Below are 15699 nucleotides of genomic sequence, written 5' to 3' on the forward strand. Positions count from 1 at the left end.
GAAGGCACCCCTCTATAAGTCCTCCGCACAGAGACTGTGGAGCTGGGGCACCAATAGGTCCCGGAACTTAGAGTAATATTCTGCTGGGTATCCGTCAGGGCCAGGGGTCTCTCCAGATCTAAGATTTGTGATGGCCTCCCCTATTTACTCCAGGGTTATGGGGTCATCAAGACCTCTACTGACAGAGGCCGAGAGGACTGGCATGTCTATTTCATTCAGCAGTGACATCTGTTGTTCGACAATAGGTCTGGGTGCGCCATGTATAAGTTGGTATAATAGTGAGCGAAGGTCTCAGCTATGTCCTGATGAGTCATGTTTATCAGCCCAGACTCATCTGTCATCTCGGGGATTACTCGCCCCTTCATTGGGCATGTGGCCAGCCAGTAAAGGACCTTGCTGTTCTTGGCTCCCCAGTCATAAATTCGGGCCTGTGTTGCCTGCCAGATCTGTTTTGCCACTTCCAAGGTGTGGGTTTAATTTCTTGCCTCACCATCTCAAGGGCTCGTCTGTGTCCCTCTCCCCCGGATTTCTACGTCTCGCATTCTTAGAGGAGTGCCCGGGTCTCAGGGGATGTAATATGGGTTTGTTTCTCCCCCTCCCATCGTCGCAGGAGACCCTTTGCATGGCCACAGACTGTGGCCTTACCTGCTGCCCAAAGACTGATATTGGATTGAACCGAAGTGATATTATCACTAAAGTAGAGTTTAATCTCTCTGTGGAGGTCCACAGAGTAGGTCTTGTCTTGGAGGAACCAAGCGTTGAGACGCCATGTAGGTCTGCTCCGGGTGGCCAATAACCATTGAGATAGGCGCGTGATCGGAGAGGCCCCGGGCATGTATCTGGATTTGGGTGACTAGAGGGATGTCAGTGGCCGGTGTAAGGATCATGTGTATACGGGCCTGGGTGTGGTGCGCCGCCGAGGTGTGGGTGTGTTACCGGTGGCGGGGATGCAACACTTGCCAGGCATCACTGAGGCCCGTGGCCGTCATCCACTTGGCAAGAGCCAAAGAGCGTCTGCGACAAACATCTGACAAGGGACTTATGATGTCCAAGTTTGGGTCCAAGATTGCATTCATGTCGCCGCCCATGGCAATGATTCATGGCCGTGGGCATCTGGGCTAGGAGGGCATTGAGGACGCAAAACAAACCCTCAAGCCCCATGGGGGGGCATATATGCTAAGAAGATTTATGTTACCTCTGTCCAACCGTCCTGTCAGGGCCGCATACCTCCCCTGTGGGTCCTCCCAGATCTGTTGCATTGTCAAGGGATAGCCCCAGTAAAGAAGTATCACCATGCCCGGACCCCCACCGAGCCTACCCGGAATGGTAGACCCAATCAAAGCTGTAGCGGGCCAAGAACAGACATGTGGACCCCAGTAGATGTGTCTCTTGGAGAAGTAGGATGGCTCATGGCGCAGTACTGCCATTCTCTTAACCTTGTTGAGGAGACCATTAACGTTCCAGGAGACTATCTTCGTGGGCGTCATATGGTGTCTTGAAAGAGGGCAACACCCAATGCTGCTTACACAGCTGGAGGAGCATGACATTGATCTGGGTGAGGTGCGGTGGGTGATGGGCCTTGCGTTTGTCCGGTGTCTAGGCGATCTGTGTGTGCCTTCCCATGTGCGACCTCCAAATACTGAGGTAAGGAACAAACAACAACATAATAACGCCATCATACAGTGATGAATACCTCCCAACTCACCCCTCCCTATACTTCCTCTCCCAACTTGAAGAAGCATCTGTTGCCCTGGAAAAGCCCCAACAAATCAACTGAAATGTAAGGTAAAACCCTTAGTGGTGTGGAGTGGTAGACCCCAATGCTTCGGATCTCATCTGCGTTCAATAAGTGATCCATGCAAAGCCGATCATCGCCCTGGGGGTGTCAAATGAGTGATGTCTGACTCAGTCTTTCTCGTTCCCCTGGAGCGGATCGCCTCGGTGGGATCGAGTCATGTGAGACCTCCCTCCGCTGAGGCGTCAAAGGCGAGGGGGCGCCCGCCTCACGGGCCCAGGAGATCTGCTGGGATTGGCGTCACCTGCGGCGGGAACCAGCGCAAGGGCATCCCGAGCAGCCGGGGCCCCTGGAGACCACCCCAGGCAGTGCATCCAGCGGTCCCTCAGAGTGCGCATTGCCTGCATGCAGGACCTTAAGGCGGGCTGGGAAAAGGAGCATGTACTTCAGATAGAGTGCTCATAGTTTCTGTTTTACCTATTCATAGGTGCGCCGTCCCATTTGGACCTCCTAAGTGTAACACAGAAAGATCAGGATCCTTGAGTTCTGAAAGCGGAGTTCCGGCTGAGCATGTGTCTCTCTTAGTATGGTGTCCCGGCCCGAAAGTTAAGGAAGTGGGCAATGAACTCCCTTGGTGACGCCCCCGGTAGAGGCTTTGTGGAGAGGGCCCTATGGGCGCGTTCAGTAGTAAACCATGTAGACAGCTTGTCCGAGAGCACACATGATTTGAGCCAGGTCTCCAAGAACACCACAGTGTTGGAACCGTCGGCCACCTCCGGGAACCCCACGAATCGCAGGTTATTCTGTCTTGAGCGGTTTTCGGTGCCCTCTGCTCTCTGCTGTAGCTCATGGGTGCAGGTGAGAAGGCAGGACACCTTGGTTTTAAGATCCCAGACCTTGTCTTTCACTGTCGACACATGGGTCTCAGCCTCGGTGAGCCGCGCTGAAATATTCTTAAGGTCCTGGCGCAGCAGCGCCAGGTCTACTCTGACCTCCCCAATCTTGTTCTCCACCACAGCTTGAGAGGACTATACAGCGTGTAGGATCTTGTCAGTGTCCCCCTTGGTCTCTCCAGCCAGGGCAGGAGCCCCCGCTGCACCCCCCTCGGTCATCCTGGCCAGAGTAGTGAACTTATCAATACGAGGTTGAGAGGAGGATGGTTTGGCCTGCCTGTTCTTTCCCATGGCTTCAATAGTCAGTTGCCACAGGCGCAATCATCTTCACAAAATACCGGGGGGCCCAGATCCACCCGGCCAAGTGGAGTCCAGTCACAGAAGGCCCGTTCACCCGCCAGGACCAACAAAATGGGGGCCAGCAGGCGAGCCCCACTGCGATCCACGAGCCAGGGTGCACCGGGCCAGGACCAGACCCAGGCCCCTACCCAGCACAGGCCCTCTCTGCCTCCTCGGGACCACGCACTCCACCAGCCCAGCAGTGCAAGCCACAGTCAGTCACAGGCCGACAGGGCCAGCAGGAGAATCCTGGCGCCACCTTCTCCAACGCCGCTCACCACGTGTCCAGGGGCCCACCAGCCGCACGGTCCCAGCAGCCGCGAGCCCTGTTCGATATGTCACCAGGCTCCCAGGAGCAGTAGCCTTCCTGGTCCAGGGGGCCACCAGCCTTCATCCCCACTTCCAGCCCGGGGGCAACCCCGGCACAGGGACAGACACGGAAAGGGGAGTGAAACAGAATCCCCCGGTCAGACAGCCGTGGGGCCCCCCGGAACCAAATGCGCCACCGATGAAGGCCCCCCACCGCCGCCTTCAACCTTTGGCGTGGCCAGTGCCAGAGTCTCCCCGGCCCTGCCACTGATCCACGGCTTGCCAGTACTCCAAGAAGGCAGCCACAATCGGCTAAGCAAGGAGCAGGCCCAGTCTTCTGCTGAGCTGGGGGCATGTCTCTAAGGATCCTCAAAGTCCGAGCCGTCCTTGGCCCGCTGGAGCCCCAGGGGCCAGCCACGATCAGCCAGTCGGGGATCAGGCCCAGTCCTCCGGCAAGCGGTGGCGCCCCCACATAGGAAGCGATCCGGCCGGTGTGCTGATCCCAGCGGGAGCCTGCCAAGACCCACGAGGTCCGAGTTATCTGTGCGCCAGCGGTCCAGCGAATCACCTCTGTCCCCTCGGCGCCCCCCCAACATCCAACAGGGCTCCATGGGCTCAGGGAGATGGACCCCATATGGCGTGGATGGCGGTAGATGATGGAGGGGTCCGGAGCACTCTCAAAGTGCTGCCACCATCTTGACGCCCTAAGCCACAGCTCTCGAAATATTGAGTTTTTAAAATCGTGACAAAGAAATATAATGTGAGAAAATATTATTGAAAAAAATATCATTTTTAGGTAGAAAATATTATTTTCTAAGTTTAATTATCTATTTAAATAATATTTTAATTCTTTATGTTTTATATTGCTTGTGTAATTGTTGTTATTGTTTTTAAATATAGTTTGTAATTTTCAGTTCTTTATGATTTTTATTTAATTGTAAAATAGTAATTAATAGTGCTGTATCGGGTTGTGAGGTTTGTAGCAAAACAGGGTGAGAAGTTAGTTAGGTATAAATAATTTATATCTTTTAAGTAATATTACTTATTTATTTGATTAAGTATTTGAATTGTGGAAATATTATTTTTTAAGTTTTATTTTAGATGTGGGTTGTTGAGTTTATAGGGGTATACGGTGGAAAGTTAATTAAATAATAATTGATCAGTGATTAATGATTGATAAAATATTATTCAATTAATTGTAAATTAATTATGTAAATCATGAAATTATTCACATTTTTTAATTTATATTTTAGGTGCAGTTGTGGGGTTTGTAGGGACTTAAGATGGGAACTCAATAAACAATAATGTATTAAATATGAATTATTGATTAATTAATTGTTAATTAATTATGTAAATTGTGTAATTATTATAATTTGTTAATTTATATTTTAGGTGTGGGTTGTTGGGTTTGTAGGGGTATAGGGTGGAAAGTGAATTAAATAATTGATTAATTATACATTATTCATTTATCATTAATTATTTAATCGTGAATGAATTATGTAAATTGTGTAAATATTATATTTGAATTAGATATTTTAAATGTGTGACTATAGTGTGGGAATTTAATTAAATAATTAATAATGTTTTTTTATGTATATATTTAATTAAAGGCTAATAGTTCAATAATTTTTTTAAATTAATTCTTGCATTAAAATAAGTTATGTGTTTGAAGTGAAGTACTTTCCCAATTGTTGAACAGACTGGAGTGGTAGTAGTAAATTGTACTCCTCCTGAGTCCAAAGTTTTCCTTACTGTTGCACCGACTGGAGTTGGAATGTCGAATTCTACTACTCCAGCTTCCAACACTTTCATTACTGTTGTGCCACCTGGAGTGGGAATAGTAAATTTTACGTCCTGAGTCCAATGCTTTCTCTATTGTTGCACAGATTTGAGTGGGAATAGTACATTTTACCCCTCCTGAGTACAACGTTTTCCCTATTATTGCACAGACTGAAGTGGGAATTGTACATTTTACCTCTCCTGAGTCCAACTTTTGCCTACTGTTGCAAAGATTGGAGTGGGAATAGTAAATTTGACCGCTGCTGCGTCCACTAATTTCCTTACTGTTGCACAGCCCGGATTGGGAATAGTCAATTTTACTGCTCCTGAGTCCAACGCTTTCCCTACTGATGCACCAATTGGATTGTAAATGTTACCTCTCCTGAGTTCAATGCTTTCCCTACTGTCGACAGGCTGGAGTGGAAGAGTAAATTTTACCCCTCCTGAGTCTAAAGTTTTCCCTACTTTTGCAAAAAGTGGAGTGGTAATAGTACATTTTACCCCTCTTGATTCCAGTGCTTTCCCTACTGTTGCACTGAGTAGAGTGGGAACAGTAAATGTTACCCCTCCTGAGTCAAATGTGTTCCTTACTGTTGCACTGACTGGAATCTGACTAGTAAATATTTCCCCTTGTGAGTTAAATGCTTTTCCTACTGTTGCACAGACTGGAGTGGGAATAGCAAATTTTACCGGCCCTGAGACCAACTCTTTCCCTACTGTTGCACCGGCTGGAGTGGGAATAGTCAATATTACCCCTCCTGAGTCCAATGTTTTCCCTATTGTTGCACATCATGGAGTGGGAACAGTACATTTTACCCCACCTGAGTCCAATGTTTTCCCAATTGTTGCAGAATACTGGAGTGAGATTAGTAGGTTTTACCCCTCGTAAGTCCAACGGTTTCCCTACTGTTACACTGACTGGAGTGATAAAAGAAAATGTTACCCCTCCTGAGTCCAATGCTTTCCCTAGTGTTGCACAGAATGGAGTAGGAATAATAAATTTTCCCCTTCCTGAGTCCAATGCATTCCCTACTGCTGTACTGACTGGAGTGGGAATAGTAAAATGTAACCCTCCTGAGTCCAACGCGTTCTCTACCGTTGCAAAGCCTGGAGTGGATATAGTAAATTTTACACCCCCTGAGTCCAGCACTTTCCCTACTGTTGTACCGACTGGAGTGGAAATAGTACATTTTACCCCTCTTGATTCCAGTGTTTTCCCTACTGTTGCACTGAGTGGAGTGGGAATCGTAAATGTTACCCCTCCTGAGTTCAATGTGTTCCTTACTGTTGCACTGACTGGAATGGGAATGGTACATTTTTCCCCTCCTGAGTCAAACGCTTTCCTTACTGTTGCACAGACTGGAGTGAGAATAATAAATTTTACCCCCCGGAGACCAACTCTTTCCCTACTGCTGCCCCGACAGGAGTGGGAATAGTCAGTTTGACCCCTCCTGAACCCAATGCTTTCCCTATTGTTGCACAGCATGGAGTGGGAACAGTACATTTTATCCCTCCTGAGTCCAACGCTTTCCCAACTGTTGCACGGACTGGAGTGGGATTAGTAAGTTTTACTCCTCCTGAGTCCAACGATTTTCCTACTGTTGTACTGACTGGAGTGGTAAAAGTACATGTTACCCCTCTTGAGTTCAACGCTTTCCCTAGTGTTGCACAGATTGGAATAGGAATAGTACATTTCCCCCCTACTGAGTCCAATGCATTCCCTAGTGTGGCACTGACTGGAGTGAGAATAGTAAAATTTACCCCTCCTGAATTCAATGCTTTTCCTACTGCTGCACGGACTGGGGTGGGAATTTTCAATTTTACCCCTCTTAAGTCCAATAATTCCCCTACTGTTGTAAAGACTGGAGTGGGAATAGTAAATGCTACCCTTTCTGCATTCCATGCTGTTGCTTACAGTGGAGTGGGAATAGTATATGTATTATTTTAGAAATTCATATGTTTGTTGATATTGTTTAAAATTATATTATTATTATGTTCTATGTATTTTAAATTGTTTTTTTTAATTAGCAATGTTTGTGATGTGTAATATATTTTTAGTAAATGTATTTTTGTATATTGTTTAATTTTTATGTGTAATTAAATTGGTATGTTTTTATTTTTTATATGTTACGGTTGTAATGTATATATGTATACATACATATATACATACATACATATATATACTTCTTATATTATTAAATTAAAAATGTTAGCAAATTGTAATATAAATAAAAATTAATAATGTAATAATTGTTTTACATTATGTATGTGCAAATAAGTATACATTTGTATATATCTTATATTTTTAAAATATATTTCATTTACATTATAATACTGTTACATGTTATTGTATGTAATGTTTACTATTTTCACCTATATATATTCATATCTTAAAAAACAATATTTTGTTTATATTTTTCTAAATTAGTGTAAAATGATAATTTGTTCGATATTTTTGTACTTTAAATTATATGTATAGGAAAATGATATTTTTGTGGTTGATATTTTTGACAATATTTTGCATCACGATATTTAGGATTTCGATATTTTGTCAGTCATCCCAAGGCATAATCAGAGCCCTTTCCATAATTCTGTGTTATTGTTGGTGCAGAATTAAAGATAATGCAATTATGCCTGCTCACATAATTAAGAGTCATTTGGGAGGAAAATAATCCTTCCACAAGAGCACATTTAGTGACCATGAGCGGCCGCTCATGCTCGCTATTTGTGTTCTGCTGCATTTATTTCTTAACACAAAATACATCCTTGTATCCAAAATGGATCACTCTGAGTCACAAACATGGGCATTCTTTCAGATCTGACAGTAGCATCTCTGGTCATGTCAAGAAAATAGTGCTAGATGCCAGGAGTAAGTTGGGGGGTAAATTCTACCCCAACAGTCCATTTATTGCTATGTCTTAGTGCAAAAAATTTTCTCATAGCCATTCTGGACATGATGGGACATTTTGTCATAAGAAAATAGTGCTAAATGCTAGGGTTAAGTTGGGTGAAAATCCCACCCCAGAGCAAATTTAGCAAGCAAGAGTGGTTGCTCGTGGTTGCTTTTCTTTGTTCTGTTTTCATTACCACTATTTCGTAGTGCAAAACACAATCATGTGCCCATCTTGGACGCAAGGGGGCATTATTGCGTTAAGACATAGGGGGTCATTCTGACTCCCGCCGGCCGCGGTAACCGCAGGGCCAGCGGGAGCCGCCAGAATACCGCTGCACGGTCAGAAGACCGCCGCGGTTATTCTGAGTTTCCCGCTGGGCGGGCGGGCGACCGCCAGAAGGCCGTCCGCCCGCCCAGTGGGAAACCCCCTTCCACGAGGATGCCGGCTCCGAATGGAGCCGGCGGAGTGGAAAGGGTGCGACGGGTGCAGTTGCACCCGTCGCGATTTTCAGTGTCTGCATGGCAGACACTGAAAATCTTGGTGGGCCCATGCCATTGGCATGGGCACTGCAGGGGCCCCCAGGGGCCCCACGACACCCCTTACCGCCATCCTGTTCCTGGCGGTTGTGGCCACCAGGAACAGGATGGCGATAAGGGGTGTCGGAATCCCCATGGCGGCGCAGCAAGCTGCGCCGCCGTGGAGGATTCCCCAGGGCAGCGGGAAACCGGCGGTACACCGCCGGTTTCCCGTTTCTGACCGCGGCTGTACCGCCGCGGTCAGAATGCCCAGGGATGCACCGCCAGCCTGTTGGCGGTGCATCCGGGGTCCCCGGCCCTGGCGGATTTTACCGCCAGGGTCGGAATGACCCCCATAGTGCTAAACACAGATAAATTCTTCTCTCATAATTATCACGAGTTACATCCACATGTACTTTTATGCTGCACTTCATACTGCATCTCTGTTGTTTCTAAGTGCTGTAAATAACAAAGGTTGCTATTATCCTTTGATACTCAGGGCCTCATTACGAGTTTGGTGGTTGGACTGCCAGACTGCCATAGTGATGGCCACGAAAAGACTGCCATATTGGCAGTCATACAGACCGCTGGATTTCGAGTTACACAGCCAAGACTGACAAAAGCCAGCCAAAATAGCAACACCACCAGTACGTTGGAGGGTGAAGGGTGAAAAATATGCGACCAGACCACCAGCCCAAACAGTGTAGCCTACTCAAAATTAACATTTATTACAAACTTCACATTGGAGTGGAATGTTAAGGCCAATGGACACTGGTACTCTCACTCTATTCAGCCATAAAACTGTCCTCTGCTACTATGACCCTTCTCCCTCTACTCAACCATTAAACTGTACCCACCTGAGATGATGGCATCTGTATAGTCTGTGTGTAGGACAGGCACTGGCAGGAAAGCTATGGCCGCAAGGCACTGTATACTCAATGCAAAACATCAGCCCACTGTGCATCTGTCCAAGTATCCCTGTACATGAACTTCCAATAGAACTGTACTCACCTGAGAGGATGACCCATGTACATTGTGTGTATATCTTGTAGTAACATGACTGTATATCCAAGGAGGACCAGTCCCTGCAACTCCAAGAACTAGGCCATTGCCCGTATGACAATGTGCACCTGCCTATGAACTCACAGATGAAGTTTACTCACCTAAGAGGGACCAAGGTACAGATCATGGTACACTCCATGATGTGGCTAACCACCTAGATCCACCTTGGCCAGCTACGCCAAGATGAAAAAATTGTGGGCGGGAATGGTGGCTCTAACGGTGTGCAAAAAAACATGAAAGACAGATCAAAGGTCCCAAAATGCATCATCTAAATGGTATTGGCAGCAGACATATTCCCAAAGCACTGACCACATAATGACAACTATTACATATGCAACAAGGATATGGATCTGCCTGCATGACAGTCAACTAGGCCTTAAGATGACCTAAATCTCAAGATATAAGTCTATAACCATCCCTCCAAAAGCTAATAAACTCAGACATCCTCAAGCTAATTGACTGAAATGGAATTGGTATGTTACCCAAGTGTCAGTTCCACACAGTTGATTGCATTTATGCCTGTCACATAAGAACATTCAGCAAATCCAATTTGTACATGGTCTTAGTCAAATGTCACTGTTAACTATTGGAGGTTGATGTCACAATACAACCTGTAACGTTATGGCCCTCATTACAAGTTTGGCGGTTTTCAGTCAAGACCGCCATGCAAAACGGCACCACCATACCGACAGTGGTGGCGGCATAGAGACTGCCGCATTACGAGTCACAAAACACAAACCGCCCAAATACAGACATAAAACCAACACGGCCAGGCAAACCCACGTCGAAAGAGTGACTGATCAACCGTCTGCCCCGCTATGCGGACACCATTGCGACCTTCATATTATAAGGCAACATCCATTTCAGCAGAACATGCATGACCCAACGGGGCCAAACAAAAAGGCACAGCAGAAAGTAGCCGATACCACACTGGCTAGTTCAAATACCCCACACCTGACAACCATATACACACCACACACACCTGACCATGCCACCATATAACAACCCACCCGCCAACAATCTCTTATTACCAAATACGAGCAGCCACAGCCATACCCAAGACAAAGCACTCGCCAAACACAGGAAACAAATATCACACAGCAAACATTGCACAAATCAATGCCACAGCTCACCAGCATACACAGCCAAACAACCCCACATCACCACACACCCCACACTGCACCTGACATGCACAACACATACCCACCCCACAACATGTCACACCAGAAGCACCCACGGTTCACCGACAATGAGTTGCTGGTCATGGTGGACAAGATTATCAGCGTAGAGCCACAGCTCAAGGGAGTCCAAGTACAGCAAACACCCATAGCCAAACAGACAGAGTTATGGTAGAGGATCATTGACAGGGTCAGCGCAGTCGACACATACCCATGCACAAGGGAGGTTCAGTCTATGGCGTCCAGGCAGAGGATAGTCAGTAACAAGACCAGTGGTGGGCCCCCCACCTCCTCCCTTTCAGTTGACATCCTGGGAGGAAAAGGACCTGAACAAATTGCATCCTGAGGGCCTGACTGACATCAGCAGAGGGCTTGACTCTGGTAAGTCAGCAATACCCCCCAACCATCAACCACCCATGCCCAGTATGCCTCCCCACCACTTCCCAACCCACTGCAGGTCACCCTAATGCCCCCTCCCAAACACCCCACACCCCTCCTCTGCATGCCGCCCCACCCCACTCCCACCATCCCCACTCACACACACATTACATACAATAACATGTAACAGTATTATAATGTAAATTAATTATATTTAAAAAAATATAAGATATATATAAATGTGTACTTACTTGCACATACATAATGTAAAACTATTATTAAATTAATAATTGTAATTTATATTGCAATTTTCTAACTTTTTAAATTTAATAATATATGAAGTATATATATGTATGCCTGTATATATGTATGTATGTACACATATACATTACAAACCGTAACAAATAATAAAAAAAGAATACCAATATAATTACACACACTGCTAATGCACGGATGTCAACCACAATGTTAAGGACCGCAGCTCCCACAATCCAATTGAAATCAATGTCTGCAGTGAAGCAGCTGTCATTGCCATCACTGGGATGCAAGTTGAGCCACTGCATGCATCACAACAGTCACATGACAACTACATTTACACATCTAACATCTACTGTATCCATTCACAGGTACCCCGGCCACTGACACCCTGCAGAGGATGCCAGGCGCAGACAGCCCTCCCAGGATGAAGGGCCCAGGGGATGTCTGGATGAGGATGACTTGCCTGGGCCATGTGGGGCCACTGGACAGTCCACCGATGGCACACCCACCCTGGACACACCGAATGCCCCTACCCATGTGGCAACAATACCAAATCCAGACCCTGAAATCCAAACCTGTGCCCCAGGGACCCATCAATCAGAGGTGTACCCCATAGTACAGGGACCAGAGTCAAGGTCACACATCCCAGACAATGAAGGCCCTGCTGCTACTGGGATTGGGCACACTGTGCCAGGGGCACAGGCACAGGGGGCCAGGGGTAGTGGGGTAGTGGGAAGGGAACTGTGGGCCAAGGCTTGGGACAGTCACACCAGCTGACTGCCCAGGAGGGCCTCAGCCAAGTCCTGGGTGTATACCAGCACACCCAGGACACAGAGGCCCAGATCCTTGCTACTGTGTAGGAGACCCAGTGGCTGCAGGGGCAATACCATCAGGAGGCCATGCAACAGTGGCAGGCCCACAATCCCACCATGGCCTCCATTGTAGGGGTGCTCAAGGACCTGACCACTGTCAAGCGTGAGTCCACCAGCAGGCCCGTACCACTGGCCACATCCCATCACAGCCCTCCACGTCAGCAGCAGCCAGTGCCATGGAGGCCCCACCACAGGACTCGCAGCACACCAGCACACTGACCCCTGTAGCTGGGGTACCCCCACACAAGTGAGGAAGTCAAAATAGACATCCAGCCGGCCATGATGGGCAGACCACGACCACTGCCAGGAAGTGACCCTCTTCTGAACATTCTCCCATGTGTGTGACTGTAACACCCTGTCGACTGGCCACTCCCATATATCTGTCTACCCATAGCGTGCAGACTGGACCTGGACTACCTACAGCAGGCCTCACTACTCTGATGATCTCCGCCGACATGACCCCACTCATCACCCCTTACACTTGTCCATCCCAAATAAAAGACAATTGAGCATAACTCATGTCTATGTATTAATTTGTCCTGAGTAGGCAGGGAACTGCCAATACGTGTACAACTGGCAACCCATCACCCAGCACATTCATGGGAGGTTGACAGAGGCGGAGCAAAAAAACGGTAGGTCGACCGTGGAGCAGGCAGTGGTTGGAGAGAGTGTGTCAATGTAGGCAACAGGCCTGGCAGGGACCAGAGTTCACCACAACATTGTCCAGAAACTACAGCACGATAGGGAGAACAATCACTGTAGGAGTCAGATGACAACTCAAAACAAATGCACTGTAGAAACAGGAATCCAAGGCAGATATGCCAGTCAGGTCCACAACCATATGGCCAGTATCAACACACAAAAACAACACATACCAATCCAATGGTCCAACCCTCACACCACCTAGAACCAGGCATGACCCCATAACCACTCCCATAAACAACAATGTAGCAATGCCACCCAATGTTGACTCCCAGTATAGATGCTGCACAGATGCATCAGCCCTGTGGGGCACACACATAGCAGTTGAACTGCCAGCTCAGGGAACATTTAACATACACATTGATGGCAGTAGTGCACCAGCACAACAGCTACCTGACAATAGGCATGACCTGTACACTGTGACTACCTAAGTCATGGGCACATGTGACACTCCCCCAACCCACACAGAGTCAGACCTGCAACCAATACGGAAAATGGTCACAGACAACAGGTGGCATCAGGGACAAGACAGAAAGTTGTAGAGGAAATATACCACACAGTTTATACATACCTGCATCTCAGTCTAAGTAATGTCCAATCATCTCCGCCCTGGAGTCAGCTGCATCCTCATCATCCTCTTCATCAATCCCCATTTCCCCTTCATCAGCCACCGGCACAGCTACCCCCTCTTCTGCATCCAGCAAAGGGATGTAACGCCTCAAGGACAGATTGTGCAGCATGCAGCAGGCCACAATGATCTGGCACAACTTTTGTGGGTTGTAGAGCAGGGCACCCCCGCAGACATGCAAACAGCAGAACCTGGCCTTCAGCAGGCCGAAGCATCTCTGAATGACCTGTCTGGTATGACCGTGGGCCTCATTGTAATGATCCTCTGCAGCTGAGGTAGGATGCCTCACGGGTGTCATGAGCCAGGGCAGGTTGGGATAGTCAAAGTCACCTGTGTGCATAGAGTGAAGAGGCATGTCAAGACCGGGAAGGCAATGGGGCAGGGACACAAGGGGGCAGAGAGCTGCGGGGCACACATATGCAGGGGTACAAACCGACAAGCCAGACCCGGTCCCTCTGGAGTGGTGCTATCATGTGTGGGACGCTGCTGTTCCGCAGGATGTAGGAATCATGCACAGAGCCTGGGTACCTGGCTGTCACATGGGAGATGTATTGGTTTGCGAGACACACCACCTGCACATTGACCGAATGAAAGTTTGTGCGGTGCCTGTACACCTGTTCATTTCTCCTGGGTGGCACCAGGGCAATGTGGGTGCCATAAATGGCCCCAATCACATGTGGGATGTGTTCCACATGGTAGAAAGCGGCCTTGACAGTGGGCAATTCTGCACGTCGGGGAAACTGGATGTAGCTGGACATATGTTTTATCAGGGCACACAGTACATCCCTCAGGACGTTGCTGAACATGGGCTGTGACATCCCCGCTGTGAGGTCCACTGTGACCTGGAAGGAGCCTGAGGCAAGGTAATGGAGGACTGACAACACCTGCACTGCGGGAGGGATGGCACTGGTGGCAGGCAACAGTTCCGGCTCCAACTGGGCCACCAGTTCCATTATGGTCACACGGTTCAGGCGATAGGTGGATGATGTGACGCCCTTCCAGGGGGACAAGGTCGACTAGGGGCCTATGCACCGGTGCATTCCTCATCCTTAACCATCCATCATACTTGGGAACAGGAGAGAGTTGTGTCAATGTCATGCACCATAGACTGTATTGATGGTGTTGATGTGGCCCAGGCCAGCACATATCACCCATGACGCATTAACTTTCACACACATTACACATTGGAAATGTAAAATAGTAGCCACCTGTCTGCATGCATGGGACAGGTGGAAGTGAGATCATACCACTGGCATAACATGTCATGGCGGTAGGTGGTCACAACCACTGTGCAACTCACCATTGGTTCACACTATTGCCAATGTGAGGCAGGGGCCGATGGTGATCGCTACGGGCAGTGACGGTGATGTCCACGGCGACCGTGACCGCCTTTTCATGTGCTCATGTTCACCTGACTTCTGAACCTCGTGCACTGAAGACCTCCACTGTGTGCTGCTGTGTTCTGACTCTGGAAGACAAGATGCCAAGTCCTGCAGGAGACAGGCCCCCAGCCTTCACCCAGGAAGAGTTGGAGCAGCTTGTGGGCGGGGTCCTGCCCCTATATGGACAGTTGTGTGGGACTCCAGAGTACCAGGTGAGCCCAATGCCATTGTCCTGTAAGTAAGTTGTGCGCATGGGGACCTTGGTAGGTGGCAGTGTGTATGGAGCATGGACATGGGTGAGGGGCCGAAGGCTACATTGGCTGACGACATGTGGGTGTGGAAGTGTGATGATTGCTATGTGCTATCCACCACTGTCCCAGGGATGTCACTCTACATGACTGAGTCCTTCTGTACCCATGCAGGTCAGCACCCATCAGAAGAATGGGATTTGGCGTGCCATCGCCAAGCAAGTGCGGACCCTGGGGTTACATGCCCGGCGGAGCACCCACTGCAGAAAGTGGTGGGAGGAACTGAGACACTGGCCTAGAAGACTGTGGAGGCCCAGCTGGGGACGTCCTCCCAATGAAGGAGGGCTGCACGTTGGACCCTGACTCCCCCTAATGGTCCACATTTTGGAAGTGGCCTATCCTGAGGTGGATTGGCACTTGAGAGCAGTACAGCAGCCACATGAGGGTAAGTACTCACACTCACTTGCAACATGTGTTGGCATGGTGGTTCTGGGCGGGCACCATTGGGTAGCTGTGGTGTGGATGCT

The 15699-nt window shown here is 48.4% G+C and overlaps 1 protein-coding gene across 1 annotated transcript; it reads right to left on the minus strand.

Moving 5' to 3' along the window:
• Nucleotides 1-13492: 13492 nt before the first annotated feature.
• LOC138249597 (putative nuclease HARBI1) lies at nt 13493-14495 on the minus strand. Its single transcript, XM_069203539.1, has 2 exons — nt 13976-14495; nt 13493-13872 (listed from the first exon to the last, which is right to left on the minus strand). The coding sequence occupies exons 1-2, from the start codon at nt 14493-14495 to the stop codon at nt 13493-13495; spliced, it is 900 nt and encodes a 299-aa protein (XP_069059640.1).
• Nucleotides 14496-15699: the final 1204 nt, after the last annotated feature.

The sequence above is a fragment of the Pleurodeles waltl genome, chromosome 8 (genome assembly GCF_031143425.1).
Source record: "Pleurodeles waltl isolate 20211129_DDA chromosome 8, aPleWal1.hap1.20221129, whole genome shotgun sequence".
Classification (NCBI taxonomy): domain Eukaryota; kingdom Metazoa; phylum Chordata; class Amphibia; order Caudata; family Salamandridae; genus Pleurodeles; species Pleurodeles waltl.

What these genes read in the sequence shown, in the direction of transcription:
- LOC138249597 (XM_069203539.1), bottom strand. Translation starts at nt 14,495, where the DNA reads ATGGAACTGGTGGCCCAGTTGGAGCCGGAACTGTTGCCTGCCACCAGT. An exon ending in GGACCGGGTCTGGCTTGTCG is followed by an intron (nt 13,873 to 13,975) that starts GTTTGTACCCCT and finishes CTATGCACACAG; the next exon opens with GTGACTTTGACTATCCCAAC.